The 26365-nt window shown below is 36.3% G+C and overlaps 9 protein-coding genes, 1 long non-coding RNA gene and 1 other non-coding gene across 14 annotated transcripts; 5 read left to right on the forward strand and 6 right to left on the reverse strand.

Annotated features, from left to right (window-relative positions):
* Positions 1-166: 166 nt before the first annotated feature.
* Arp6 (Actin-related protein 6) lies at positions 167-2576 on the forward strand. Its single transcript, XM_066299157.1, has one exon. It carries the CDS (start codon positions 481-483, stop codon positions 2128-2130), a length of 1650 nt encoding a protein of 549 aa, XP_066155254.1. The 5' UTR covers positions 167-480; the 3' UTR covers positions 2131-2576.
* A 507-nt stretch (positions 2577-3083) lies between these two features.
* Positions 3084-7216, reverse strand: LOC136348378 (chromobox protein homolog 1-like). Its single transcript, XM_066299163.1, has 3 exons — positions 6869-7216; positions 3515-4098; positions 3084-3454 (listed from the first exon to the last, which is right to left on the reverse strand). Exons 1-3 carry the CDS (start codon positions 7055-7057, stop codon positions 3430-3432), a joined length of 798 nt encoding a protein of 265 aa, XP_066155260.1. The 5' UTR covers positions 7058-7216; the 3' UTR covers positions 3084-3429.
* On the reverse strand, positions 5176-6275 carry LOC136348379 (uncharacterized). Its single transcript, XR_010733649.1, has 2 exons — positions 6081-6275; positions 5176-6012 (listed from the first exon to the last, which is right to left on the reverse strand). It is a non-coding gene; the product is annotated as an uncharacterized lncRNA (long non-coding RNA).
* Positions 7217-7505: 289 nt separating the features above from the next.
* TRNAI-AAU (transfer RNA isoleucine (anticodon AAU)) lies at positions 7506-7579 on the forward strand. Its single transcript has one exon. It is a non-coding gene; the product is annotated as a tRNA-Ile (tRNA).
* A 143-nt stretch (positions 7580-7722) lies between these two features.
* Tbce (Tubulin-binding cofactor E) lies at positions 7723-10795 on the reverse strand. Of its 2 annotated transcripts, none has more exons than XM_066299158.1 (8): positions 10646-10795; positions 10326-10560; positions 10065-10268; positions 9463-9651; positions 9013-9406; positions 8831-8962; positions 8606-8777; positions 7723-8556 (listed from the first exon to the last, which is right to left on the reverse strand). In XM_066299158.1, the coding sequence occupies exons 2-8, from the start codon at positions 10517-10519 to the stop codon at positions 8264-8266; spliced, it is 1578 nt and encodes a 525-aa protein (XP_066155255.1). In that variant the 5' UTR covers positions 10520-10560; positions 10646-10795; the 3' UTR covers positions 7723-8263. The 2 variants fall into 2 exon arrangements, with proteins under 2 accessions (XP_066155255.1, XP_066155256.1); XM_066299159.1 differs by having other exon boundaries at positions 10326-10571; positions 10646-10779.
* An 839-nt stretch (positions 10796-11634) lies between these two features.
* On the reverse strand, positions 11635-13246 carry parvin (beta-parvin). Its single transcript, XM_066299161.1, has 5 exons — positions 13052-13246; positions 12861-12950; positions 12222-12796; positions 11924-12167; positions 11635-11869 (listed from the first exon to the last, which is right to left on the reverse strand). The coding sequence occupies exons 1-5, from the start codon at positions 13161-13163 to the stop codon at positions 11793-11795; spliced, it is 1098 nt and encodes a 365-aa protein (XP_066155258.1). The 5' UTR covers positions 13164-13246; the 3' UTR covers positions 11635-11792.
* A 242-nt stretch (positions 13247-13488) lies between these two features.
* tex (THO complex 3 homolog tex) lies at positions 13489-15046 on the reverse strand. Its single transcript, XM_066299162.1, has 6 exons — positions 14761-15046; positions 14515-14704; positions 14288-14459; positions 14080-14241; positions 13826-13911; positions 13489-13770 (listed from the first exon to the last, which is right to left on the reverse strand). Exons 1-6 carry the CDS (start codon positions 14938-14940, stop codon positions 13598-13600), a joined length of 963 nt encoding a protein of 320 aa, XP_066155259.1. The 5' UTR covers positions 14941-15046; the 3' UTR covers positions 13489-13597.
* Positions 15047-15380: 334 nt separating this feature from the next.
* On the forward strand, positions 15381-16242 carry LOC136348203 (TP53-regulated inhibitor of apoptosis 1-like). The gene is made up of 2 exons (XM_066298841.1): positions 15381-15655; positions 15791-16242. The coding sequence occupies exons 1-2, from the start codon at positions 15509-15511 to the stop codon at positions 15881-15883; spliced, it is 240 nt and encodes a 79-aa protein (XP_066154938.1). The 5' UTR covers positions 15381-15508; the 3' UTR covers positions 15884-16242.
* LOC136348201 (metallophosphoesterase domain-containing protein 1) lies at positions 16235-18017 on the reverse strand. 2 transcript variants are annotated; one of them, XM_066298839.1, is made up of 4 exons: positions 17528-18017; positions 17241-17419; positions 16955-17181; positions 16235-16902 (listed from the first exon to the last, which is right to left on the reverse strand). In XM_066298839.1, the coding sequence occupies exons 1-4, from the start codon at positions 17777-17779 to the stop codon at positions 16781-16783; spliced, it is 780 nt and encodes a 259-aa protein (XP_066154936.1). In that variant the 5' UTR covers positions 17780-18017; the 3' UTR covers positions 16235-16780. The 2 variants fall into 2 exon arrangements, with proteins under 2 accessions (XP_066154936.1, XP_066154935.1); XM_066298838.1 differs by having other exon boundaries at positions 17241-18017.
* Positions 18018-18145: 128 nt separating this feature from the next.
* Urm1 (Ubiquitin-related modifier 1) lies at positions 18146-18956 on the forward strand. The gene is made up of 5 exons (XM_066298840.1): positions 18146-18319; positions 18377-18447; positions 18502-18583; positions 18685-18733; positions 18789-18956. The coding sequence occupies exons 1-5, from the start codon at positions 18297-18299 to the stop codon at positions 18855-18857; spliced, it is 294 nt and encodes a 97-aa protein (XP_066154937.1). The 5' UTR covers positions 18146-18296; the 3' UTR covers positions 18858-18956.
* Positions 18957-20589: 1633 nt separating this feature from the next.
* On the forward strand, positions 20590-25159 carry LOC136348400 (sialin-like). Of its 2 annotated transcripts, XM_066299193.1 has the most exons (9): positions 20590-20764; positions 22058-22120; positions 22176-22402; positions 22456-22692; positions 23678-23801; positions 23857-24038; positions 24196-24475; positions 24527-24768; positions 24823-25159. In XM_066299193.1, the coding sequence occupies exons 2-9, from the start codon at positions 22093-22095 to the stop codon at positions 25024-25026; spliced, it is 1524 nt and encodes a 507-aa protein (XP_066155290.1). In that variant the 5' UTR covers positions 20590-20764; positions 22058-22092; the 3' UTR covers positions 25027-25159. The 2 variants fall into 2 exon arrangements, with proteins under 2 accessions (XP_066155290.1, XP_066155291.1); XM_066299194.1 differs by lacking the exon at positions 20590-20764 and having other exon boundaries at positions 21765-22120.
* Positions 25160-26365: the final 1206 nt, after the last annotated feature.

Genomic DNA, 26365 nt, shown 5'->3' on the forward strand with positions numbered 1-26365 from the left:
AATTACACTAGGTGCAGTGTAGAGTGCAGATTTAAAATCGTCTTTTAATACTATTAAACATAACGCAGACGACGTACTTCATACAGTATGTAACGTTATATTTTCTTTTCTTGTTGATATTTAGAGAGCTTCAAATTATATAAAAAAGTATTTAGCTCTTATCAAATTAAACCAAATTAACTTTATCGTCGAAGCGAACACTCACAAATAAGCTGAACATGTATAAATAAGGATGGTAACATTTATAATTTAATGAGCTGAACAAGGCGCGTAGTATGTCTATCCTCTTTACAATATAGGTACATGCTAGATGCACACGAGAGAGACAAATTAATCTAAAAGAATATCATTTCTTGCAACTGTCCTCCACTAATCATCATAACCTCAACAAACTAGTTTGTTTATTAGTTAATTATTTAAAATAAAAAAGTACTTTTAATCGAATTTAAATTGTGTTTAAACAAGAACATCGTCAAAACTATGTCCGACTGGGACCCAAGACCTACCCGAACCATGAAAAGGCGTCGCAGTAGCAGCGGTCCCAAAGAAATCTCTCCAAAACAACCAAAAGCATCCGGTTTAAAGACCCTGATTATTGATAATGGTTCCTATACCATTAAAGCTGGGTACTCCACTGACACGGAACCCCAAAATATTCCCAATTGTATCATGAAGGCCAAATCTGAGCGAAAGAGACTTTTTGTGGGGAAGCAAATTGATGAGTGCCGAGATTGTTCAGGACTCTATTTCCTGCTTCCCTGTGAAAGAGGCTATATCACCAGATGGGAAGTGCAGAAACCTGTATGGGACCATGTATTTAGCAAAAATGTATGCCCCATAGAGGAAAACCCAGTTGTTGTAACACAACCTTTAATAAACTTCAAGTCCATTCAAGACTGCATGGATGAGATTTTTTTTGAGGAATATGAAGTTCAGAGTTTATTTCGATGTAATCCTGCAGATTTAGCTTATTTACATTATGCTAAAGATAACAAACTAACAAAAAGTGATGCATGTTTAGTGGTAGATACTGGATTTAGTTTCACTCATGTAGTACCATATATTCGTGGCTGTAAATTTCTGAGAGCCATTCGAAGATTAAATGTAGGTGGCAAGCTTTTGACCAATCACCTTAAAGATATTATTTCCTATAGACAGTATAATGTTATGGAAGAGACTTATGTGATCAACCAAGTGAAAGAAGACACTTGTTATGTATGCTCAGATATTAAACAAGAATTAGCTGAAGCTGCCAAACCTTTGAAATCAAATTCTATAGTGAAAAACTATGTTCTTCCAGATTTTAACATGATACGCAGAGGTTTTATTCAAGACCCAAACAAAAAAGAGCCTCAAGAGGAGAGCTACCAAATCTTGCGGTTGAATAATGAAAGATTTGTGGTGCCAGAAATACTCTTCCATCCTTCAGATATAGGAATGAAAAGCATGGGAATAGCTGAGGCAGTTGTGAAGTCCATTATGAGCTCCCCAAAAGAACACCGTCAGTCATTGGCAAAAAACATAATTTTAGTTGGAGGAAACTGTAAATTTCCTGGGTTTAAGGTGAGAATGTATGCAGAGCTCCGCTCCTTACTTCCAGACTCTTGGGAAGTAAAATTGTTTCAAGATGAAAACCCAATTACTTACCCATGGAAGGGTGGTAGAGCCCTCTTGAGAACCCATGACTTTCGTAGCCACTTAGTGACCAAAAAAGACTATGAGGAATTAGGTTCAACAATAACTCAAGAGCGCTTTAACAACTTTATGTTGGATGACAGCCTACTTGAGCCAGAAAAAGAAGACAAGCCCAAGGAGACTTATAGGTATTTACGGACTTTAGAACCCAGAGTGTTTGGAAAGAATGAAATTATTAACTCTGTTAGTGATATAATTAAAGTAGACAATGAGGAACAAAAAGATGAGGGAGGTAGTGGTGAGAGGGAGGATGTGAACAAGATTGTTGAGGAGGGAGAACAGGAGTTGAATTTGCATGAGGGTGGGAGGAAGCAGGGAAGACCTATGAAAAATAAAGGGTCTGAGGAATTGTTACCAACTGAGGAAGAAGAAGTTGAGAATGATTTGCTTCAGAGTAGTGAACTGTTTCCCTTTGGGAATACTTCATATTTATAAGTAATAAAGGTTAGGATGAAATTTTCTAATTTGATATCAATGCAAAGGCAAATAACTAAAATTGTTTTATATGTAAATGTAGTTTTAATTCAAATAATAATCAATTGGAATATTGTGCATTCAAAGGTTCCTTCCATCTTTAGCCACTCCTATAGTGATCATTTCCCAGTATTCCTGTAATTTGCTTGAGGATTGTCAGTGACTGTATGATTAATTCTGAAACGCCCTGTACCGATCTGCTAACTAATCTTTCATTGATTGTAAATAATGATTTCTTTTACCTCTTGAAACTTTGTTCATGTTCATTGATTCAAATTTATCTTAAGTAGACTAACTTATCAGATTCTTCACTAATCTGAAAATAGGTTTAGGATTCCTATATTTTCTAGAATTTCTAGCAACCTTGAACGTATGAGTAATAAATAAATGTTTATTGCACATGAAAAGTTATGTACTCAAATAGCAAATGCTTATTCTCGTATTTTAATTACCCCCTGAATAGTCGACGTAAGTTGATACTAGAAATGCGTTATATAGCTATGGAGGTTCACTATTATTCATAACATCAAGCTATTTTTAAATATAAGCTCTATCATTTTAGCCTTAAATGTGCCTGCACTACCTGACCTGAATGATCTCAGTATGGAATTATATACATGAGCGCCGTATAACCAAATTATTGTTTTTGAGTTTTATATTGAGCGATAATATCTTGAAATCGTATATTAACGTCATGGGCCTCTTCCCTCATCTGAGTAAAATCTATTAAGTGAGTAGGTTCCTCTAGGATGCACCAAATAGGACAATACACTTTCTGCACTAGATTTGCCAATAAAAAAACACTATTAGCATTATTAAAGGGCTAGCAAAAAGAAATTATTCAAAAGTCGTAAAACGCATATTTTAAAAATAACAGAAATATACAGGGTGGCGCCAAAAAAGTAAGGAAATGGTCAAGTAAATAATATATTATATGAAATCTACAACTAATGAGAAATGCAAGTTTTCTCTTAGTTCATGGAATCCCTCGAAACCCAAAAATATAAATCATTTTTATTTATAAACCTATTAGACCATCAGAATACTCAAAAAGCATACATACGAACATTTAAACTACACTGTCTAATGATGCAGAAAGTATTTTGTTGTAAGTGCTTTTTACACTATTGTGAAAACAAATCGTTGAAGCTCGACATGCATAAAACATCCAGGATATCTAAATTAAAAAATTAACATAATTTTTACATATCCGAACTTAGCATTATAATACTCAATGAACGACTTATGTATGTTTAGTTACTATTCCGCGTCGAAGTAATGCACCCTGAAAATCGGAAAAAAAGAAACTCTTATGGTCTGGAAAACATGGCCGAAGACGATTTACCTTTGTTTGCCAGTGTGCCGTTTGCTCAACCTCCTCTTGCTCTCGTGCATGGGAAAATCTAACCGGTTGACCGGCCGCCTACTGACTCGCAACTCCTTTTCGTCGTACTGTCTAGCCTGCTGGACTTTAGCCATGTACTTGGCGATGAGATCTGTACAATCCATATTCTCTTCGGGTTCCCAGGAATTCTGAGACGCTGGATATCCTTTCCAAGACACCAAAAAGTCTTTTTTACCACTCTTGTGGAAATACACATCCAAAATGCGATCCACTTCGAAATCCTCGTTTTCGTTCCAAGATTCTTCCAACTTTTCACCCTTTTTTTCTTTTTGTATGGGCCTACGGACTTTTTCCTTCTTATCGCCTTTGTCCCGTTTTTTTGCTTTTCTCTTAAATTCTTTGATGAGACTCTCGCAGGCCAAAGTGTCTTCCGGCTCCCATGTGTCGCTTTCCTCAGTGTAGCCCTTCCATCTGATTAAATAATGACGCACTCCTTTTTTTATCTTCTCGTCTATAATCGCCTCTACTTCATATTCGTCATCATCGTCAGGAGCTAATGGGTCTGTTTCGGGGGTGGATGTGGCCTATAATAAAAGTAAAATGTGTGCTGCTTCAACTCCATAGGATTGACAACCCTCAAGTTACTGATTGATAATTTTGAATTTCATTCCCTTTTTCTGAACGCTGCAATTCTACATTTTGCGACAACTCTCATCCCCTTGTCAGGAGCAGACATAAGGAAGAGAACAAGGCTAGAGATTTTAATGAGCGGATGAGCTTTGAAAGGACAAAGAAAAAAGCAATGAGAGCTACATAGCCTATATGGGAGGGAACTTATATAGCAATAAAGGCATAGGCTGAGCTTAAAAAAATATCGGAATCAAAGCAACTTAATTTTAAGCTTTTTCTAAGATATAATGCACTAGAGAAAAAAGATTTATGTAAGAACTGGTGAATGGGACATACCTATATATTATACAGGGTATCCCTGAAATGACTGCACAATGCTGGACCAAAAACTTCTTAGCCAAAATTAAGGTGTTTTACTGTGACTGGTGACTATATCTAACGTTGCTTCGTTTTCTCTCTATAGGACACCAAAGTTTTCAAACTAACATTGTAGTTTTTTCGAAATAATGGATGAATCAGGAGATTTTTCATTTACAGATTGTGGGGTTTCCTTTTTTTCCATGAAAACGGTTAGTTATGAAACATATCCTAAGAACCTTTATTCGCAGAAATACAAAGCATTCATAAAATAATTTTTATTAAAAAAAACATTGACGTATCATATTTTCTTTAAGATGTTCGGGGTCACATCAATGGGAACGCTACTGGTGAAATTAAACACCTTGTTTTCTCCTTAAAAGGCGTTTCGACGTCTATTTCATGCTTTCAAATTTTTATTAAACCATATAATGCCGGAACAGACTTATTAGGGAAAAATTGTTTTTATCACAGTGTGGAGGCGATTTCAGATGGCAAGCGGGAAGGGACATATGTTTACGTGAACTTTTTTAAAAACAATCGTCCACAGATTCACCCCCTGAATTTTTAACATACTATAGTAGACGCTCGATAATATAAACTAATTCAAACTAAGTGTAGTTCACGTTATCAAAATGTTTACATTAGCGAACGTGATTTAAATAATAAACGAATTATTAAAGAAGCGTTTAATACATTTATTTATATAACAAAATAAACAAATATTCTAATAGTGAAAAGTATTTTTTAATTAGAAGAAAAATAAGCTGCAACTTTAGTCTGCGTAAATCGACGCTTAGTATTGTCTTCCAATGCTTGCGCCCGTCATTTAGGAAGAACTAAAATATCCGTGTATGATACTACTTTTCTTTCAAACCAATCTAAAACTTGTATAGCTTGCGTGTCAGTCACTACACTTTTAGCTTCAACGGGAACGTCCTCATCGTCCATACTGTCCATATCTTCCTGCTTATTAACATCATTCATCTACTTGTCGTTCCATAAATCGATATCAAATGTGTGTGCAAGCAATATGAGAAATTACTATTGTCAATAAATTAAGAACGTTCAATAACACACTAACAAGAACATCAGCTTGGGATCTCAATTATTCCCTAATTATACCTAAGGCAACATTGTCCTCATCTTGATCATAGGTACAAAAGATACTGTCCCAACTTTTTTAAATAGTCAGCTAGTCAACTGCATTTCAGGCCATGTGCAAATTTAAAACAGCTTCTTGCAATGTTACCTGTTTTAGAGGCTCAGGTGTGTATGTTTTCAGGATTGTTTGATAAGATAGAAGAAAGTAGAAATTTTCGGTAATATAGTTTGGTGTATTTTGGTCCATGGGTGGAATTAATGGAGTTACATTGGGCGATATGTACATGACAAAAATTGACCCATCCTCGCTCTTCAGTTGTTGCTCTGGAGCATGACTAGGAGCATTATTATCTAATAGTAACAACGCTTTTATTGGAAGCTTCTCTTTTTTTTTGGAAATTTTTTACCTACAAATTAAATAATTCTCAAATTATGAATAGGTAGAATATTTGTAATTACAAATTCATTGCCATACCTCAGGGACAAAGCGCTTGTGGAACCATTTCAGGAATATACCGCCAACCATCCAAACGGTTTTTGAATAGTCTCAATCGACAGGAATATGAAAATATTTAAATGAGCGCGAATTTTTTGCTTTTTCTATTATCATTAGCTCCATTATGCGTCACCCAGAAGTTTTTACGTCATCGAGCGTAAATATTTATTTACGTTTTCCTGCGTTCCACTTCATCCTGCAGTACGAATTTTATGTTTACGCTAACGCAATATCTTCGTCATCACGTGTTTACGTTATCGAGCGTCTGCCGTATTAGAATACATCCTGTATAGTCGCCATGTACTATATCTGATACGAGAATTATTTACAAATATCGCGAAGAGCATGGCATCTTAGATTTTTTTTTACATTTTTCCTTGTGGACTCCTTTAGATATAAAAAAAAAATTAAACCAAAATACGAAAATTGCGTATGAAAGGTAAAAGAAGGATCCAATATTAGAATCGCCAAAAGCGAAGCTTGTGTTTGTCGTGTTGACTTCATCAGACAACACGAAAAACTGCTGCACTTTCCACTTATAAGGCTATTATATGTATATATATAAATCAACCTATAATTTATAGTTCAACATAGATAAGGATTTATGTAAAATAAAATGAAAGAATGTTATCAACATTATGCTTCGCCATTTTTTTGATAACAGAGAGAATAAAACGACTACAATGATTTCGAAGAGCAAAAAAATCATGACAGCACTGTAGGGTAAACAGTAAACATGGGAAAGGCCCAATTTTTCGACAATTTACCTCGGGGACTGAAGTTTCCAATTCCGGCTCCGAATCGGTATTGTGTATAGATTTTCGCCCTCTAGTTTTCCTGCCCCGTTTCTCTTGGGTCTCTCCCGCGTCGTCTGCAATGGAATCTGTGTCATTTTGGTTCATTCCATTTTGCTTCGTTGCATTTTTATCACTTTTTCTGCCACTTTTACGCTTCATTAAAAAAGGTGAACGCTGCGCTTCGACCAAAATGACACGATCCAGAAACTGCAATAACTTAGGATCACTAGAACTGGAAAGCAGCAACTTTCGTCAGCAATGAACACTAAAGATGTAAACCTATTAGCACCACGCCACTCAAACATCAAACTGAAAGAGGTGAGGTGAGATAAAATGACAGAGACATAACAGTAGATTTTATATACATAGTCGACTATCTGCCCGTCTCTTTTCAATACATCATTCTTCCTATTAATAAAGTTAGGTTGATATGTCCGGTGTAATTATGCAGTATTCTATCAGATATTCATCTCCTATTTTAAAATAAGTTAAAAATAAATTTGAACGAATTACTATAATTATGCAATCATTTAGTATCAATAATTTACAATTTATCTCGATAGAATAGAGGAGTAATTTTATCGACTGAAGAAGCGGAAAGCATCAAGGCCCATTAGCTCAGTTGGTTAGAGCGTCGTGCTAATAACGCGAAGGTCGCGGGTTCGATCCCCTCATGGGCCAAACTTTTTTTCTTTTGTGTTAAAACTCTCTATAGAGAGAAGTTCCAATTTATTTATCGCAATTTGCGCCAGGCTTGGTTTAATTCAGATAACTCAAAATAACTAATCAATTGTTTTTGTCCGGGTCAATAAATTACTAAAAACTCTCTGTATAAAATCTTTATTATTATAGTAAAATCTAATAGCGAAAAAATATCGTTTTTTTTTAATTAATTAAACCATAACATATCACAAGAAGTATTATTTAGTTAAAAATTGTATATTAAGTGTCAAGACCAGTAAAACTGTTTACTGTTCATGATGCTTATACTATTTTTTGTACGACCAGTTCAGTTTAAACACAATACTTCAGCAATTTTCAAAACTTTTACAATATGATTTAACTCAGTATTAAGCAATATTAGTAGACGATCATTCTTTGGTTGCTATGGAATTGAAAAATTTGTAGAAAAAGCTATCTGCAGAATGAGTTATTTGCACGTAAACGTTATTGATTGAAAAAACCTAAAAAAAAGTGCGATTAATTCTATATTGAACGGTAACTACTGGTACTGGTACTGAACAGTAAGTAAATCACTTCCCGGTTTGTCAGCCTTAGCAACCAGGAAATAGGCTTCAATGTTTTTAAAACAGGTATTGTTATCGATCAAAAATACGCTGGTCGTATAAAAAGTAAGTATGTGTATCAAATTTTAACTACTATGGTGTCTGTGTCTTTCACGCTGAAGTAACTGAGCTCTTTAGTCTCATCGTCGAGGGGAATTTCGAACGTATTCTCGGCCTGACAAACTAGCTCGGGAATATCTTGCAGTTTAAAAAGTCTTTGACTCAAAATTTTCAATTTTTGCACCAACATTGAAGGAGACACTCTCTTTACTACAGATCGACCGTTGCAGAAGAGATTCAAGCTAATAAGAGAGTCCTTCAACTTGTTTGTGTCTTCTATTTTTAGCTCATCTGCTTGAAGCTCTCCATATACTAAAATTTGAACTCAAGAAAATGTGTTTGATAGATATACAATATTTACAATCAATGAGCTCCAAATAACGATTGTGATGCTTAAGAAACGAGCATCTCTCGGGGGTGTTTTTCACTCGCAGCCACTCCAAGCCATACTTCTTCAAATAGTCATATTCGCATCCGCGCCTAAACTTATCTCCTATTCTAAATTCCCCTACTAGCTTCCTCCCATTATGAAGCTAAATAGTTCAATCATGTTTGAGTTAAAAACAAAAAGAAAATTTGTAATTACCTTTAAAGTTCCTATTTTAGCCACCACAAGAGCTATGGCGGTATCTGCATTCTCAGCATTTAAAATTGGATTGTTTAAAAACCTGAGCTCCTCCAAATTAGGAAATCTATTCAATTCGCTAACAGACGTCCACTAAAACATTTCAGCTATTTATCTTCAATTCAACTCCTCTAATTACTTACCTCATTTATCTCATTATTGCTAATGGATAATTTACTCAAATTATGAAAATAATCCACCTTAGCTGAGTCAGTCTTAAAGTCAATTTGCTTCAAGCCAATGCTCCCTATTGACAAACTGTTTAGGCTCTTTATGTGCCTCAATTTGACTATTTCATCCCAACTTTGTATTGGATTATATTCTAAGTCGAGACCCTCCAAGTTTTGAAAATTATTCTTTTCCTCAGTGAAAAGGTCACTTATTTGATTGTTATTTGCTCTAAGCTCATTAATGTTAGGAAATACATTTGAAAGTGTTTTGATATCAGACCATGTGAGGTTCATATAGCCACAAATAAATATGGTGATGTTAGGAAAAATATGGCTGAAGCTTTCAGGAAATTTTAACAAGTTTTCACTAAAAATCAATGAGAGGTTAAAAACAGAATCATGTGAAGTTGGTTTAAAACAAACCTGACATTGAGCGAATAAAGCTGGTTCAATTGAGCACAAGTATCAAAAACATCTTGCCAAGAGGTTAATAAGTTTTTGGATAAATCCAATTGCCTAATATTTGGGAAATATATTTGTAAGGTAGGTGGTTCCTCTATGCTGTTTACATGATGTGATCTAACACTCACTACTTTTAGTGATTTAAAATCACTAAAAAAAAATTATATAGTGAACCATAAAATCTGTCTATATTAATGTATTTTAGGGAAGAAATCCATTGCTGTTTTACTCACAAAATTACAACTTATAACAATGTTTACTCAGATAAAAAAAAAAAGATGATTAGCTGTTGCTTAGTTTAAGATAAGAAGTAGATTTATATTTTCAAACACAGAATCAATTTGGTTGGAAAAATGTTGAAAAAAAGTGTTCTTAAAATGTGTTTGTGAAGCACTGAAAACTTTTTAATGTAGAAGTAACTTTAATTGTTTCTCTTTTTCAAGATTCTAATGAGGTCTTGATGGTTCAGTAGTTTAAAATTTGGTTGATTACCAATGGATAACAACTGAATTTATAAATGTTTGGATATCAATATGTGTATTTAAAATTTTGGACTGACATACCTCTGCTTTGTGCTGACTTTATCAAACCCTACAAACTCTATAAAAGGTGCTTTGATTGTTTTCTGCAAACTAACTATCTGTTGCTCATGAATCTTCTTTACAATGTCACTCTCCTCTTCCCCATATTTAGTTACAATGGCCTTTATAAGTGATATGCCAAAGTTTATTTTCTCCCTTCGAACAAAGGACCCTGAATTAGGATATCTAGAAAAAATGTTATTACCCTAAAATCCTCCCAAACTAATTATTGTTACCCCATACTTTGTCTGAAAATACTGAACTCCATTGACAGTGCCATCGTGTTTGCCTCGACTTGGATCATCCCATTCTATACCATACCACTTTCCAGTATGCCCTGGTAGAGTTCCTATAAATCTCACAAAACCAAAATATCCCACTGATTCTATCCTACACCCAACTGCTTCTGTAAAGTCCAAATTTTCGCTGGAAACCATAGTTGTTTGATTTTACATGGGGTAAATGCTCTGAATACACACTGAAATTATTCTGGAGGTTAGAAATTGAATTGAAATGGATAAGGGAGAAAATTGGAGAATTTATCATATTTGTTGGTCACTTACCCCTGCAAAATCATAAAAGAAATCGGTTTTTCATTCCTTTTTTGAGTTAAATTCAGCAGATTTTTTTAGGGTTTATTTTATTTTGGGGTGAAACGTCAGATTTGATATTTCTTGACTCAACAATACAATTAAAAACAAGGTGCCATCTTGGTAATAAGCTGTGAAACTTAAAAGATGAAAGTCGTGAGATTTGTGTGTATCTCATTCTAAATGTCTATAATAAACAAGAATAAATCTAATCGTAGAGAACGAATCACACCCGACAAAAATGAAGTATAAAAATCGCGGTAAAATGTGCTGTTTCGAAACAAGTAAACAATAAACGAAAATTGTCTTGAATTAGAACCTCCCAAAATTCCCAATAAATCCCTTGAATGGCTAATACTCTCTTAGTTGGAGATGACGTGGACTACGTACTCTTTAAGGTAGCGGTATTTATACCATCAATTACTCTAATGACTTTCATACACAATTCCATTTTACAGCTAGCATTAAACATTGCTCAACAAGGGCGCAGAGTATGGTTTATTTCAGTGAAACCTTTCGAAAGCCTCCCTAAAGCTATAGAGCCACCTTGCAAGGATATTTTGCAGCTAATAATGTTTATGTAAGTTAAATCTACACTTCAGTACTGCCTTATAGTTTACAGAGATGTTACAACAGATATTTGCCGAACTTCAATGCCCTTGCAAGACATTTCAACCGAATCCACAAGTGGAGACATTTACCCAATGTGATTATATTAAAAAACATTGATCAGTATTGTAGTATTGCAGACTCAAAGAGTGCCTCTTTTTTAATTGCACTCTTATTAGATGCCACTGCATTTTCAAGCCGAGCCACTCAAAGTGCCTCTTCTTGTGTAGTGTCTTGTGCATCAACAGCGCCTAAGGGGGGATTGGGTGTTTTGTGGGATTTGTATTTTGATAATCTGCTGTATAAAGACAAATTGGGAGAGGAAGAGGTGATCAATAAAATATGTACTCCAATTTTATGTGAAACTAATTAGTTTATTAAAGGTTTATCAAAATAACAGTTAAGATCTATTACGTTTGGTATCTACAAATTAATTTTTTTTAATAAATTATTTTATTAACTGCTATAAGCACTCATTTTAGTTGTTTATTACATCAATTTTAAGGCACAATTAAACAATAGTTTTGTACTTTAAAAAAAGATTATACAGCACCCTTAATGTAGATTTTAGATCCATATTAACCACATCTGAAATTAATTTATTGTTTCAAAAGGAGTGAAACATGCATTAAATCAACAAACCTTCTGGTCTTGCTTTAGGCCGATGAAGCCCACACTCCTGCATAAGCTCAAATGCAAAACTAACATTATGCACTTTCTGGTCAAACTCCTGTGGAGTTAAGTGGAAGGCATAATGAGGCACAAAAAACCCTTCCAAAAGCCCCATGAGAATCACCAAGTAGACACCATCATGAAATTGGGTTTCTAACTCAGTAACTTCAAAATTCATCTTATTCAGGTGTTTGTTGACAAAGGTTACAAGAGACTATAATATTCAAATATCTCTTGATCGATTTGGGGAAAATCATATAATACAAACCTTTTTGACAATTTGCAACTTATCTGGTACATGATCAAACAAAGTATCAAATGCATCCCTTTCACACCTCATTCCCACATCATCATAGGCAGTGGTTAGGCTTTCCTTTACTTTTTTATGCATCAATTGCCCATCCTTCTTTTTTACCACAGACATATCCACAGATACATTTTCAGTGAGGCGAACTGGAGGCCTGAAGTGTCTGGCAAGGGACACAAGTAAGCGAATAATGGCAACAATATTCTTTGAGTGAATAGACTCAACATTCCACTTGTTGTGTCCCAGCCTCTGTACTCCAAGCACTTGATTAAAATGAGCCAAAACCACCGCAAGTTTTTGCTTTTGACCTTCTTCATTTTGAGTCACTTCAGGAACATCTAGTTTGTCTCCAGTTAATTTTTCCAGAAGTTTTTGCAAGACTTGACCATCATACAGGTCTTCAATGAGGTTTTGAACAATGATTCTTTGTGAAGCTAACTCATCATTAATCCACTCAATTAGCACATCACATAATTCCACAAATTTTGGGTCAATCAAAGAATTCTGATCAATGAAGCACCTTTCTTCATTTTCTTCTGTAAGATTTGTGTAATAAAGTAATCACAAATTACAGATGAATTTTTGTAGTAGTTATTTTACCCAAATTATACTCCTCAGGAGGCAGCTGTGGGGCAGTGGGGTACCCAGGGGAGTCAATAGCATATTTTCCTTCAGTTTGAACCTCTTGCACTAGAAATCAAGTCGAAATTTTGAAGAAAAACTTCAATATTTACCACACCTTGATCATATTTGTAAACAGGACCATATTAGGTAATGATGTCAGCTTTTACCTTCCTTGATGCGTTTCTTGCGTCCTAATGTCCCCAGCTTGTCCCAAATTGTCTCATCTTTAGGTTTGGGCTCTATTATAGGCCTGGGGCTCTTTGGTCTTAACGTGGACATGGTTTTTAGCACAGTTTTAAGGCTCCTGTTTATTTCTAGGTCAGCCTTGATTCACGCGGCGTTGCCGCATTAACTTCTGAAGGCTATATGATTACCATTTAATTTTGAACATCGTTCTGTGACTATTGGTTTTTTTCTAGATTTTTAGGTTGACATGACAACATTACATTTTAGGTGAGTTAAAGAGAGACAGAAGATAACACATGGTAGGAAATGTAAATAACAAGGGAAAAGGAGAAAAGTAAAATGCAAAATTCTCAATTATTACAGTATTTAAATTATACAGGGAGATCCGCTTTAACGCAGCCAAAAATAAACACAGACAGCCGTATATGAATTTTGATTGTATTTTCTCTGGCATTATGCAAAACATCAATTCCTGTATCAATCATACATTTAAAAATAATCTTAAAAATAAACTTAGAAAATTAATATTAATCAGATGGAAAGCCCCAAACTTTTAAGCTCCCTGCGTCCCTCTTGCGGTCGTAACTATCTTTATCGTCACAGGCATAGGCTAAAAAGTATTGAGAAGGATGCCACGCCACTGTAAATGTTGCTGCCTCCACATTAATATCTGCTATCTTATCCCCTGTCTCCACAAAACCTGTAAAATTTATTCCCTAAAACATTTAAAGCTATTTGAGGACATTGCATCTTACCAATATCAATCAATAAGTCTTCAGAGGCAGAGGCCAATAATTGTCCATCATGACTGAACGAGATGGTCCGCACTGGCCAGTCCATTCTAAATGATTAATATTGTAAATCTACATATTTTTATTTAAGTGGTACTTTATATATTTACTGTATACAAGGTGACCTGATTATAAAAAGAAAATAGAGATGACTAAATTAGATATTGACACCCTGCATTATACATATGGAGTAACCTAGTGAGGTAATGGAACATTACCTTGTGAAAACTCTCCGACATGCCAATTCATTAATATCCCAAAGAGAGACAAGAGCATCAGCACTGCCTGTTGCAAAATATTTGCCTGTTGGGTCAAACTCAATGCATATGCAAGTTCCTGGATGGGCCTTAATTATATGTTGCTTCTTCAATTCTGGATAACTATTTCACATTCTGCATTAAATTTTAATTAACTTGGCTAACTTACCTTAGTATATGAATACACCCCTGTCCGTTGGTAAGGAAAAACAAATCACTAGTATTATTCCAGCTGATCTCATTCACCTCAAAGTGAAACTGCTCTTCAGCTTCAATTCTATGAGTCCTGGCATCAATAAATGTGACCAAATCCTCTTTATTACCAACAGCAATAGCATTTCCTGAATGAGACAGTTACATCATACCTCATAGCATTAAACACCATTCTTTTCTTACCATTTGGAGACCAGGTAATATTAATATTTTCTCCTTTTGTGTTTATAGTTGCAATGCACTTTTGCACTCGAGTATCCCAAATGCGTACTGATTTATCTCCGCTGGCAGTGCTCAGTAAATCTGGGTTGGTTTGATGCCAGCATAATTGATCCACAGAACCACCATGGCCTTTGAATGTTGTTTCCTTGTTCTAAGTTATGAATTATATGACATATTACACTAAGGTTTTCTTTGGCGGGGTCTTACCAATCTGTCCCTGTCTAGTGTGTAAATGCAGACGCATTTATCGAATGAACCCGACGCTAGTTTTCTACCATCACAGCTCCATCCCACTGAATGTACTTTGGAGCTATGTCCCAGGTACTCTTTGGATTTGCTGTGACTTTTAAAGTATTTTTGAAACTCTTCGATTTTTTCGTTGTGCATTTTTTCTTTTAAAGGTGTTTTCTCATTATAAAAAAAATAGGATTTCCCTCTTTGTGAACTAGTTCACCGGAAAATAATCATAACCTCAACTCCGCACATGACAAGAGACAAGAAAATTAGTAAAATCATATCCTTATCTACATTACAAGCCATGAATTAGAAAGGCAACAATGCGTAGCCCATCAAATGTCTTTCTTGTATCTTTCTTGTTTCTGAAGTACATAATGCACGTATAAATGAAAATCTACGAATCAGGACTTCAAGTACTTATTGCGAAAAATTAATAAAGTAAAATCTGACCTAAAACTTAATAAAATCTTATAAAGTTCTTGAAAACCAAGGTAAAAAACATAAAAGAATCACGTTCCACATCATCACATTTGACAACGTCGCAAGCACTAGGGCAATGCTGTAAGGCCTACATGCCGAATGATTGAACTGAACCTTATAAATAAAATAAATGTTTAACCTAACAATTTGATGATTTACAACAGTTTACTATTAAGTACTAAACGAAATTTACTGTTTCTTTGCAATTTTTGACCGAAAATTGCAAATTAAATGTGAAATGAATAGCATTGGAGAAGCCTGCACCGACTTAAAGAAAGAATACGATGACTGTTTCAATTCTTGGTTTGCAGATCACTTTTTGAAAGGGCGGACCAATGACTCAATTTGCGCTCCTTTATTGAGAGTTTATCAAAACTGCGTTAAAGTAAGTGATTCTTCAGCCTTTCCCCCACATTGTCCTACCACTACAACTTGCTTAAGGCAAATCTAACTTCATCTATGAATAATAAATGAAACAATTGTTAGTTACCTGAAAAGTTCTTCAATTTATTTTACACAGAAAGCTATGAAAGAACAGAATTTGGACTTTGATGAGGTGTCAAAGGACCTTTTGGGGACCCCACAGGAGAAAAAGCAACCACAAGAGTCATGACCCTTACTACAATCTGATAAATAATCATTGCCTATCTCATTAAAAATTTCTGTGACCCCTTAAAGTGTATTGATTGTTTTGTCAGACTGCGAATAGTATGGTTCACATAATATTATTGAAAATATGGGAAGTATAAGTTTCTTATAAGAGCTTTTGCCTTTACAGATAGGTTTAATTTATTAATAGATATTGAAAGAGATCAAATGAGTATTAGTTTTATTTAGTATACTATTTGAATAGTTTAGTAGCACTATTGTACCTATTAGTTAATTTGAGTGGACACCACTAGTTTCTCTTAAGTACTGTATAATGTGGTTGTTTAACAGAAGGTTTAAAATAAAACACTGTTCCTAAGAAAATGCTTTTTATTATAAAGAAACAATAACATGAATAAGTCACTACATTTAAAAGTAAATTAAATGACTGTATATATGCATCATTGAAGAAGGTATAAAATCTACTAAGAAGGAACTACCTAATAATCGTTTCTATCTAAATAGTGGTTGGTGTGTGAAGTTAAAAACTACAAATAAATACTACCAAATAAAGTCTTAAATTTACCAAAAGGAATTAGGTAAAATTTCAGTAATTATTCAAGGGAATCACCAGACTAGAGATACAGAGTTAGTTAAATAGGGACTAAATAACCCCTAAGGAATTTATGACACCTTTAATTGGTTAAATATAAATATTGTGACCTTGTCCCTTTAATTACACTGCTCAGCAGTTTCAGTTCACGTTTATAAAATAGTAACTAACTTTTATGGCAATTATTGGAAATAGCCCAACCCTCATAAATTTATAAGGAAAAACTATTAATTAAAGAAATTATAAGCTGTCCCAAATTATATAGACAAGAGTGTACTAATTGAGCTTTAGGCTGACTTAAAAAAATCATTATTTATGCCCTGATTTTATGCATATGTCAAAGACTACAGGCAAATTATTGGGAATATAATTAATATCACAAGTTGAAGCATTGATAAAGATAATTTTCCCATCTGAAGTCACTCCATAACCTGTAAAAAAACCTGTACAATCTACATTTTTTTCAACTTCTTCAAAACATACCTTCATGTATGTGTCCAAATATATGGTATTTAGGTTTAACCCTGGTCTGAACAGTTGTAAGTAGTTCTACACATCCAGCCCTCACTCCTGAACAGACCAAATCTCCATGTCCCAATGGAGGGGTGTGGGTTACTAAAATATCAGTATCTTCAGGTATTAAGTTCCATTTTGATAGACAATCCCTTCCTCGAGGAAGGTTGAAAGCCCAATTACCAAACTCAGGTTGCCTATTGGGTATTGATTCAAACCTCTTGCACATAAAAGCACACTCAGAGCTACCACTTACCAAGGGGTGCCATAGATCTTAATTCCACATATCTCCACCCCAGAATCTTCTAGATAAATACAGTTTGTCAAATATTGCCTTATGTTGTCAGTATTTACAGCTTCATTAATATTATCCCTAGTTTTTCCATAATGGGGCACCTCATCCTCAATATCCTTTCTTTGATTAGCCACTTTTTTCTTAAATACATGCATAAATTTCTCATCAAAGCTCAACTCATGATTGCCCGCAATTACAATTTTGTGTTTATGAGGCAGTGTTCCCATCCACTTATTGAACGAAATTACTTCCTCTTTCTGCCCGCATTTGGTGAAATCCCCTGCATGGATGAAAACATCCCCATCTGGGATATCAAACATGATATTACGAACTAATGAATGAGTGTCGCTCATGCAGACAAAACGAAGCTTCTTTTCGTCTACAGGCTTTTGAGGAATTTTCACATTGATTTTGATTATCTTTTGAGTTTTGCTTATCTCTCTCCAAGCAGCTGTTGGGCTGTCGGTTAAGGGGTGGATTTGTAGTGTAGCAGGCTCCATTTGAAGAACTATAAATGGGAATCAGTTCGAATGGAGAAGCTTGACATTCCTGGGTGTGGATTCGGTTGAATTTAGGGGGGTTTCAGTGATAATTTAACTGCAATTGATTATCTAGCGGTAGTTTTTAAAGGGAATTGCTCAGATATTGGAAATTGAGGTTATAATTCAGAACGCAAAAGAACATCCACGTAACTTTTATGTAAATAAATCAACAAAGATGGTCTGAGAGATAAAAAGCGTGGTTTTTAATAGGAAGTGGTAATGTGTGAGAGAGATATAACATAAGAGAGGAGAACATTTCAATTTTATATATTTATTATCTTTTTCACACATATAACTTTACACAAGCACTTTCTCTCTTGTTGGACATATCTCCACAAATCGAAATTAGAGGTTAATGTCTGCCTTTATAATCTGATTTAACCTCACTTTTTTAACCCCACTGTAAACCAAAAATATTTTCCATTTATTATTCGAATTTTCAATTGTATCCGGAAGGATTTCGAAAGTATCTATTATGAAATTTAAAGTGGAATTCGGGTTCGTATGCCCCAAAACCATGACTTGAAATGGGAAGCCTAAATTGTTATTTTCTAGAGGAGGTGCAGAACTGCTATTCGACAACAAGAAAAGTTACCCTTTAGATTTACCACAAGATGATAAGTTGTGTGAGTGTTTTTGTACCAATTTTAGGTCAATAGGGAGTCAAAGATTTTTTTTAGGGACCATTGGGAGGCTGATCTTTTGGTTAAAAGATAATTTGCTGAAGGAGCGACCCGAGTTGTTCATCCAGGATAATTCTGTGTAAGTATTTCTTTTTATTTGCTTGTAAGACTAGTTAATGTGAATTATGTACAAAAGTCACGAAAGAGAAGAATTTACTTTTTGATCATTGCTTTTTTCAGGAGACCTGGTATATTGGTTTTAGTAAATGACACAGATTGGGAGCTTATGGTGAGGGCTATTTGAAGCATTTGAGCATGTTTTTGAGGATTATTTATGTTTTCAGGATACTGTAAACTATGAAATTCAACCAAATGATTGCATACTTTTCATATCTACTCTTCATGGTGGTTAATTCAATAGTTAGTTTTTATTGGAAAAAAATTTGTATAAAATAAACTTAACATTAAATAAGGATTTTTGTATTTTGCTGTAATAAATAATATAAAAACTATTAAGGTCAATTTCTGTTTTAAATAAAATGCAAAGGAGAAGAAGTACATTCACAATAATTTGCACATTGATGCAGGGGAAATTAGCGGCGTTATCACAGCGCTAAAAAATGCTGGTTTATAAGGCGATAATAAGATTACTAAGTATCGCTAAAATCCACTGGACGTGTTGCCGTTAAATCACTATTTGCCCTTATAAATACCTCCGTTTTCAAGACATTTTCCTTCAATGCCTATGGTGGAAACAGTAGCTCCTGTTTACAAAAAAAGAAAATGCGACATCTGTATATAATCATAAACGCGTTGAGATTCACAGGAATGCAGAATTGAACCCGGAACCGTCCACAAGATTTGGAGTTCACCATATGTCAAGATAGCCAAAAATCCAGGGACGTACTGCAGCCAAATTCCCAACGAATACTCCATGTAACACTTTCAGCTTTCATGATTTAATACGCGGTTTTTTGCCTTGATTCTTGCGGCATCGACTATTACCGATGGAAATAATCTAGAATGTCTTTGCTCATAATACCATGAATCACGGTAAAAATAACATGAGTTACATGATATAAAGACCCATAAGTGTGAAGGTCAGAATAGGCGAGATTTTTTCTTTGGGAGGTTGTAGAAAGTGAGTGAGTGCTATATTTTATGCTGATAATTGAATGATCAAATTCGGCAAAACTGTGCAGCAATCGCGGCAACGAAGAGAATTTTCGAATTTTATACCTGTCTCTTCAGCGTTGAAAAATACAAGGCAAATCATTGATATAAAGGGAAGCAGGTATTTATTGCAAATTTCAAAATTCCAGGACTATAAATTGAAACGGATCTAAAATCTCCTTTAGGTACTTATTACGTTCAGCAGCATTCAATATTGTTGCAGAGATTTTCCCAAATTTCTTAGTAGAGGAAACTTCGAATCGGTTAGCGGTTGTGTTTGCACCACATTCCGGTTAATGAATTAAAAACCCAGTAAAGAAGTACTTATCACACCACATTCAACCTGCTAATTGCTACATTGTTTATTCTTTATACATGTAATTATCTTATGTAACAGAATATGCATGGGCATGGAAATGGCGTGACAAATGGTACAACGATAATTAGGATTGTTGAGACCTCGTGAGGGCACAAGAGAGGCCGTCTTTCATTCGACTGATATGAAAAATTATATTTTTTAGTGAATTATAATCGCATTTCATAGAAATTTGCTATTATTTAAATTGATTGTAATAGGCTTATGTAATCCATGACTCGGACCTTGAAATTGCTTCACTCAACAAAGAACTTGTTAGCGATACTATGGACATGGTAAAGCCCAAAATGTCGCAATTTGTGATCTCAACTAAAACCGATAATTTATCTCACTTTTTCCCCGAACAACATTGAAACCGTTCGGTACTGCTTACGCCCGATTACCCTCCAATTAGGGCTAAATCGTGGCTTTTACCAAAAATCAGGATAACCAAAAATTCAAGAAAATCATTAGACCCAATGTCATTTTTATTCGATTTTAATTATTAGTTCAATTAAGAGCTAATGCGAGTCGAGCGAAACCCAAATATATTTTATTAGATGGTTCCGCATACGGAGATTTGGCATTAAAATAGGGTACCGATTGAAAAAGCCACGTTCTGTGTAAATAATGGTACTGTATGTTGGTTCTAATCAGTGCCAATCCATTCGTTATTATTGATGTGTCCAAGGAGCGTTTAATGTTGACATTTAAGATAAGGTGCGAAAGTACCTGTGAGAATTTTCGCTTGACCAGTTTGTTTTCCGTGAAAAGTTAGTTGATTATCGGCAGGTGAGTTATGAATAAATGAGGGTAATTTGGGGTAAAATTTTTCGACTCAGAGCTGTATTTATGAATTTTTGAGAATTCACGTTCCCGTACTTCTTTTAAGGGTAGAGCCGGGGGTCATGCTTTTTAAGCCCCGTTTTATACATTTCGAGTATACATCCCGCGTTCTAGTTGGGTAAATTCGGAAATGTGCTTCGTTAACCAACAGATGGAAATTAACCGTCCATTATATTATTTCTAATTGTTATGTTTACCTATAGTTTAAAATACGAGGTTTTCTTGTGGGTTATTTGGTGCTGAATTTGCTGTGGCTCGCACTATGAACGCGGAGCTGGTCCGGATTTTTAAATTTCTCTATTAGGTTTATGGAACCTCGTTGTCGAAGATTGTCTAAAAAATTACTAATAAAAACTATTATACGGAGAAAACAATAATCTCAGTTTTGTATCATTTTCTGCGGTTTTTCCGCGTTTGGTACCGTGTACGTCCGGAAGGCGAATGCGAAAAATATGATCAAATTCGCGAACGCACTCAGTATATCGCTAATGTATTCCGCCCAAGCTGGACAAGGGTCCTGGCGGATTCCTAAAAGCAATTTTTCGAAATTCGAGCCTGCGGTTATTTCGCAACTTTCCTATAATATCTGGGGAATCACCCAACGCACTGCTCCGTCGGTTTACGAATCTCCTTGTAAAATTTATGTACAACACGAAGCCCGACGCGTAATTGAAAAAACGTCAGTGGCGTAGATTATTTTGGAAACGCAGGTGCAGGTTTACATCGAAATCTTCTTCTGCATTTGTTTTCTATGGGCCGGACGAGATTCGTAGCAAGTACTGCCCTGTCTCCTCCCGAAGTCCGCTATAAATATCTTTGGTACCGTACAACACTTTTGCAAAAAAAAAAAAATGCAAATTCGCTTTTCATATCAAATGCCATTCTGCCCCTTTACGGAGTTCTCTGTGAATCTCCTAGACTATTAACCTGAGAATGATTGATACGCATAGGAAAGATTCGTCTTTTCACTAGTAAATCGTGAACGAACTTGTAATTCACGCAGCTATAATCTACAATAATACCGTTTACGTGCAGGACGCAGATTAATTCGTAAAAATAATATAAAAAAATTAAAAAAAAAAACGAATAGAAAACATTTAAATATTTCGAACAGATAATTTGACTTAGTAATTATGGTAATTGCGATGGCTGCTGTAATTAAGTAACGTTGTGCTGTGTGTACGTTTGTGTAGAGAGAGAACTATCGGTTTTGAATATTCTGCTGCGTGATTTTTTCAGGCCGAGAATCGAAGTTTAAGCCACAAGATCCTAAAATGTCTGCCCTCAAGATCAAAAAATCCCGTAAGTATCCCATTTATAAAAGATATTAATCACTCACTTCACCTATAAACTCCAGCCCTAATCCCCATGAGGTCGATAATCTGGCTGATGCTTTTCACCTGCACCCTCGTCCTCTACGTCCTGAGGACCAATATGTCCTTAATCCTCATCGCCATGGTGAACACCACCCCATCCAACGCTACTGCAGCAGCCGTACCTGAGTGCGCCGTCTTAAATAAGGACAATTCTTCGATTTCTGACAATGAAACCTCCATCAGCACTGAAAGACGCATAGGGCGAAAGGTACCACGCTTGGTAATTATGTAAAGGGATAGGGATTTATTAGGGAATTGTAGTACTCAGTCACCTACGGCTGGGACTCAAGACTGCAAGGACTGATACTCGGGGCTTATTTCTGGGGATTCGTGCTCAGCAACATACCGGGAGCCGCCGTAGCTGAGCGCTTTGGTCCTCGCAAGTCGGTTGCAGTGTCTTTTGCCCTCAGCGCGCTACTGACGTTGCTCGGGCCTCTGTGTGCCTCCTGGCACCCGTATTGGTTGATCGCTTCAAGGTTTCTTATTGGCCTGTTTGGGGTGAGTTTTTCAGTTTTAATTGCAGTTTAATGGTCATCAGGGCGAATTTTCGCCGTAAAATTAAAGAATATTGCTACTGAGTCCTCTATTCGCTGCAATAAAGGTCGCCCATTTAGAGGTCATTTTTCGTAAGATATTGGCAATTCCGTTGTAAAATCTTTAGAATATTTGACGCATCGGGGTTGTTTATGAGCCTTGTAACTGCTCTAGAATTTCTAGAGGGTTAAATACCTATCAAGGTAAAGTTTTTAGGATTTTTGCAAATAAAATGGTGAGAATATCGAACGCAGAGACTGAAACCTCTCAATAAAATGTAGAGAAATTTCGTGACGAAATTTTGAGAATTTCCAGAATAGAATTTAAAGAATACACTTCGGAGATTCTTTCCATCCTGTCCCGAAGTTTGCTGCGATTTGCACCTTGATTTGATGAGCATGTGAATTTTTTTAGAGAAATTCCACAGTGCAATTTAGAGAATGTTGTAGAATGCTTAAGCACTCTCATTTGACAACTTTCAGAATTTTCTTAATGAAGTTTAGAGATTTTTTTATTATATTAGCTCCAGTTTGGCTGGCCCTGACACCGATCGTTTTGAAATTTAGAGAATTTTTCTTTCAAATTTTCGAAACTTAAAGAAATCGCGTAATAGAATTTAGAGAATTTTTGTATCAAATTTCGTAAGGAATTAATAACGGAAATAATTCTCATAGCAAAATTTCTACAGTTTCTTTATCTCCATGTCAGACAGACTTTTCGATGCCGAGTACTAAAAGCAGCATTTTCCAGTAGATAACTCTTGAGTCTATCCAAGTGGTTTAAACCGCAAAACACATCTCTCTAAGCAAACAACGGATCAACCATCATCATTCATCAGAAAAACCTCAATGTTTATTCATTAAGCGAACCGGAGATTGTTAATTCGAAACTGAAACTCAAAATCCGGACCCTAAGCTAAAATCCTTAACTTGGAAAACTATTTTTCTAGGGCATCGTGTACCCCGCAGTGCACTGCCTCATCTCCAGATGGGCTCCGCCGGCCGAAAAGGGGAAGTTCATAAGCGCCACCCTGGGAGGCTCCCTTGGCACTGTCGTCACCTGGCCTCTGCTAGGCAAGCATCCCAAAAGTGCTCATAACACTCTCATATTAAACTCGACGTTTCCTAGGCAATGTAATCGAACATGTAGGCTGGGAATGGGGCTTCTATATCTCAGGAATTTTGGTGCTGGTTTGGACTTTTTTCTGGATAGTGGCAGTCTATGATTGTCCAGAGAAGCATCCTTGGATCGGGAGCTGCGAAAAGGACTATATTGTCAACGGTCTTTCTGGGACTTTGTCATCTAAGAAAGTAAGTTTGTGGGTAGATCGTCGAGGCGACGATGAGCTAATCAGGGGAATCATGGCCGTGGCTACAAAAGAATTCTCCAGATGAGCTTCCGAATATTTTGATACTCTTAATGTTCCGAATTTGGGCGAATAATTATTAACAACAGTTTTATTTATAGAGCATCCCACCCTACAAATCAATACTCACCTCCCTTCCAGTTTGGGCGTTGGGGGTGGCCCAATTCGGCAACCTCTGGGGGCTATTTTTTCTCATGACTGCGGGCCCTAAGTTCATGTCGACAGTGTTAGGTTTCGATTTGGGAAATACAGGATTCCTAGCTGCTGTCCCCTACTTAGCCAGAATGCTTGCCGGATTTGTTTTTGGCATCATTGGAGATTCCATCATCAGAAGAGGCTCGATATCTAAATCTGCCATCCGGAAGTCTTTCACTGTTTTCTGTAAGTTGGCCTTATGGGTGAGAACTTCGGCGTTCAAAGGGAAATTTACAGCTCATATAGTCCCGGGGCTCTTGCTGGTTGGTCAGACTTTTGTGGGCTGCCAGGCCACTTGGGTGATCTCCCTCATTGCCCTGTCTTTAGCCTCGAACGGGGCGAGCACCATAACCAACCTTTCCAACGCCCAGGATTTGGCCCCCAACTTCGCAGGCAGCCTCTATGGCATCGTGAATTGCCTGGGCAGTACCACTGGGTTTTTGAGCCCCATGTTAGTGGGGTACCTCACAGCAGACCACGTAACATACTCCCACACTCTGTCCTTTCATCTCACGTAACATACCTCTATTTAGAATGGGATGGAGGAGTGGCACACAATCTTCTACATCGGGGCCATAGTTTACGTATTTTGTGGCCTCTTTTTCGCCATTTTTGGGTCCGGGGAAATCCAGCACTGGAATAGATGTGAGGGAGACGAAGACTGTCCTGATGTGAAACCTGTTCGGCACGGAATTGACAATAGGGGTTTCGACGGTACTACCGAGGACAAAGTGTAACGTTGACCAGAATTTTAATCAAGTGATATTATTGTGATTCGTCCAGTATTGTGATTATGGTATTGTCTAGTTTTAGGTTGAAAACGAGAGATTTAGTAGTGATTCTGTTAATAAAGGAAATGTGTGTTGTTCAGTGACACGAAAACGATATTTTCGGTTCGTCCAATTGCCACCGTAGTGCCGCCACTGATTTCGGATTTACGTTCAGAGAGAATCCATCTTTATTGCTCTCGACGCATCGGAAACTCTGGTTTAAGAGAAACCAATTGATGCGCAGTGCTAGTTTATGAGCTCAATAATTTAACCTAATTTATTTCCCGCGTGAGGCCGTGAAGCGGCGCTACTGCTTTCACTGAAATGAGCTCCGTGAAAATGAGGCTTCTTTTCTATCGCGCGAACTTTGTCCATTGCCGCGCTTGAAAATTCATTGCCGAACAACTTTATTTCAGTATCGATTGCCGCCATGGCCAGTACGCACGTCCCTGGTTTTTCGCAAAAAAATTTCTGGACAGCAGCCATCCTGGAGGTTGGTCTTTCCCGTACTTCGGCCCCTTTCCAATGACTCCCCGCGTTCCTCAGTGGTACACCACTGGCGGCGGCAGTTCACGGGAGGCTTTACTGATTTCTGATGCCAGTGAAACGGCTTTCAAGTAAGAAAAAAATGTAATTAATAGACTTTATAGAATATCTTACAAATTTCTTCTACTACTCCTATCACACAATAACATATGGATATGCTGATAACAACAATATGGTCTGTCGTGTAAGTATAACCAAAACATCACCATCCTTACGACTAAGACGTCTGGACTATGATAACTGGACATAAACCTTATCTGCTATTAAAGTGAACATTTTATATAAGAAATTTGGTCACGTAACTCACAAGTAAACCATCATATAAAATTCTATAGAAGCGTATAACATCTCACAGACGTTTCACTTTGAAATCTTTTAGATTCTGACTAACCCCTGCAAGCAACGAGAACAACCCTGAAAGTACCTTTCCCTTGCTTATAGCATACTTACAGTAGATACCCTTACAGTAAAACAATGACATATGTGCTTAATGGATTACTTAAATTAAGTCTAAGTGGACATGGTACGTGTTCAGGGGTGGCCGTAATAAACCTCCACACACACACCTCGGTACGTGGGTAATGAATGAGACGTGGGAAGGGGGATGCAGAGGGGAGTAAATAAAAAAAAACTTACAGACGCTCTGAACAAGTTCGCTTGACTGGAAATTGCGCACCTGGTCAATTTGGTGGGGGGTGTGTGTTAGAGAGAGGAGGGAGGAGAGGAGGGAGGAGAGGAGGGCGGAGAGGAGGGAGGAGAG

This window comes from Euwallacea fornicatus, chromosome 32 (assembly GCF_040115645.1).
Source record: "Euwallacea fornicatus isolate EFF26 chromosome 32, ASM4011564v1, whole genome shotgun sequence".
In the NCBI taxonomy this organism is placed as follows: domain Eukaryota; kingdom Metazoa; phylum Arthropoda; class Insecta; order Coleoptera; family Curculionidae; genus Euwallacea; species Euwallacea fornicatus.

Bases quoted from the DNA above. Each gene is read 5' to 3' on its own strand.
- Arp6 (XM_066299157.1), top strand. From the start codon at position 481: ATGTCCGACTGGGACCCAAGACCTACCCGAACCATGAAAAGGCGTCGC.
- LOC136348378 (XM_066299163.1), bottom strand. From the start codon at position 7,057: ATGAAGCGTAAAAGTGGCAGAAAAAGTGATAAAAATGCAACGAAGCAA. The intron at 4,099-6,868 runs GTAAATTGTCGA...CTTTTATTATAG, and splicing joins TGGAAACTTCAGTCCCCGAG to GCCACATCCACCCCCGAAAC. The intron at 3,455-3,514 runs GTAAATCGTCTT...TCCGATTTTCAG, and splicing joins CGGCACACTGGCAAACAAAG to GGTGCATTACTTCGACGCGG.
- Tbce (XM_066299158.1), bottom strand. From the start codon at position 10,519: ATGGTTTCCAGCGAAAATTTGGACTTTACAGAAGCAGTTGGGTGTAGG. The intron at 10,269-10,325 runs GTATGGGGTAAC...CATTTTTTCTAG, and splicing joins GTTCAGTATTTTCAGACAAA to ATATCCTAATTCAGGGTCCT. The intron at 9,652-10,064 runs GTATGTCAGTCC...ATTTTTTTTTAG, and splicing joins AAAGTCAGCACAAAGCAGAG to TGATTTTAAATCACTAAAAG.
- parvin (XM_066299161.1), bottom strand. From the start codon at position 13,163: ATGTCCACGTTAAGACCAAAGAGCCCCAGGCCTATAATAGAGCCCAAA. The intron at 12,797-12,860 runs GTAAAATAACTA...CAAATCTTACAG, and splicing joins TCCTGAGGAGTATAATTTGG to AAGAAAATGAAGAAAGGTGC. The intron at 11,870-11,923 runs GTTTGTTGATTT...AATTAATTTCAG, and splicing joins GCCTAAAGCAAGACCAGAAG to ATGTGGTTAATATGGATCTA.
- tex (XM_066299162.1), bottom strand. From the start codon at position 14,940: ATGCACAACGAAAAAATCGAAGAGTTTCAAAAATACTTTAAAAGTCAC. The intron at 13,912-14,079 runs GTAATGTTCCAT...TTAATCATTTAG, and splicing joins TGTCGGAGAGTTTTCACAAG to AATGGACTGGCCAGTGCGGA. The intron at 13,771-13,825 runs GTAAGATGCAAT...TAAATTTTACAG, and splicing joins AGACTTATTGATTGATATTG to GTTTTGTGGAGACAGGGGAT.
- LOC136348203 (XM_066298841.1), top strand. From the start codon at position 15,509: ATGAATAGCATTGGAGAAGCCTGCACCGACTTAAAGAAAGAATACGAT. The intron at 15,656-15,790 runs GTAAGTGATTCT...TATTTTACACAG, and splicing joins TTTATCAAAACTGCGTTAAA to AAAGCTATGAAAGAACAGAA.
- LOC136348201 (XM_066298838.1), bottom strand. From the start codon at position 17,779: ATGGAGCCTGCTACACTACAAATCCACCCCTTAACCGACAGCCCAACA. The intron at 17,182-17,240 runs GTAAGTGGTAGC...AATACCCAATAG, and splicing joins AAGATCTATGGCACCCCTTG to GCAACCTGAGTTTGGTAATT. The intron at 16,903-16,954 runs GTATGTTTTGAA...GTTTTTTTACAG, and splicing joins ATTTGGACACATACATGAAG to GTTATGGAGTGACTTCAGAT.
- Urm1 (XM_066298840.1), top strand. From the start codon at position 18,297: ATGAAATTTAAAGTGGAATTCGG. The intron at 18,320-18,376 runs GTTCGTATGCCC...GTTATTTTCTAG, and splicing joins AAATTTAAAGTGGAATTCGG to AGGAGGTGCAGAACTGCTAT. The intron at 18,734-18,788 runs GTGAGGGCTATT...TTATGTTTTCAG, and splicing joins ACACAGATTGGGAGCTTATG to GATACTGTAAACTATGAAAT.
- LOC136348400 (XM_066299193.1), top strand. From the start codon at position 22,093: ATGTCTGCCCTCAAGATCAAAAAATCCC. The intron at 22,403-22,455 runs GTACCACGCTTG...AGGGAATTGTAG, and splicing joins AAAGACGCATAGGGCGAAAG to TACTCAGTCACCTACGGCTG. The intron at 23,802-23,856 runs GCAAGCATCCCA...GACGTTTCCTAG, and splicing joins CGTCACCTGGCCTCTGCTAG to GCAATGTAATCGAACATGTA.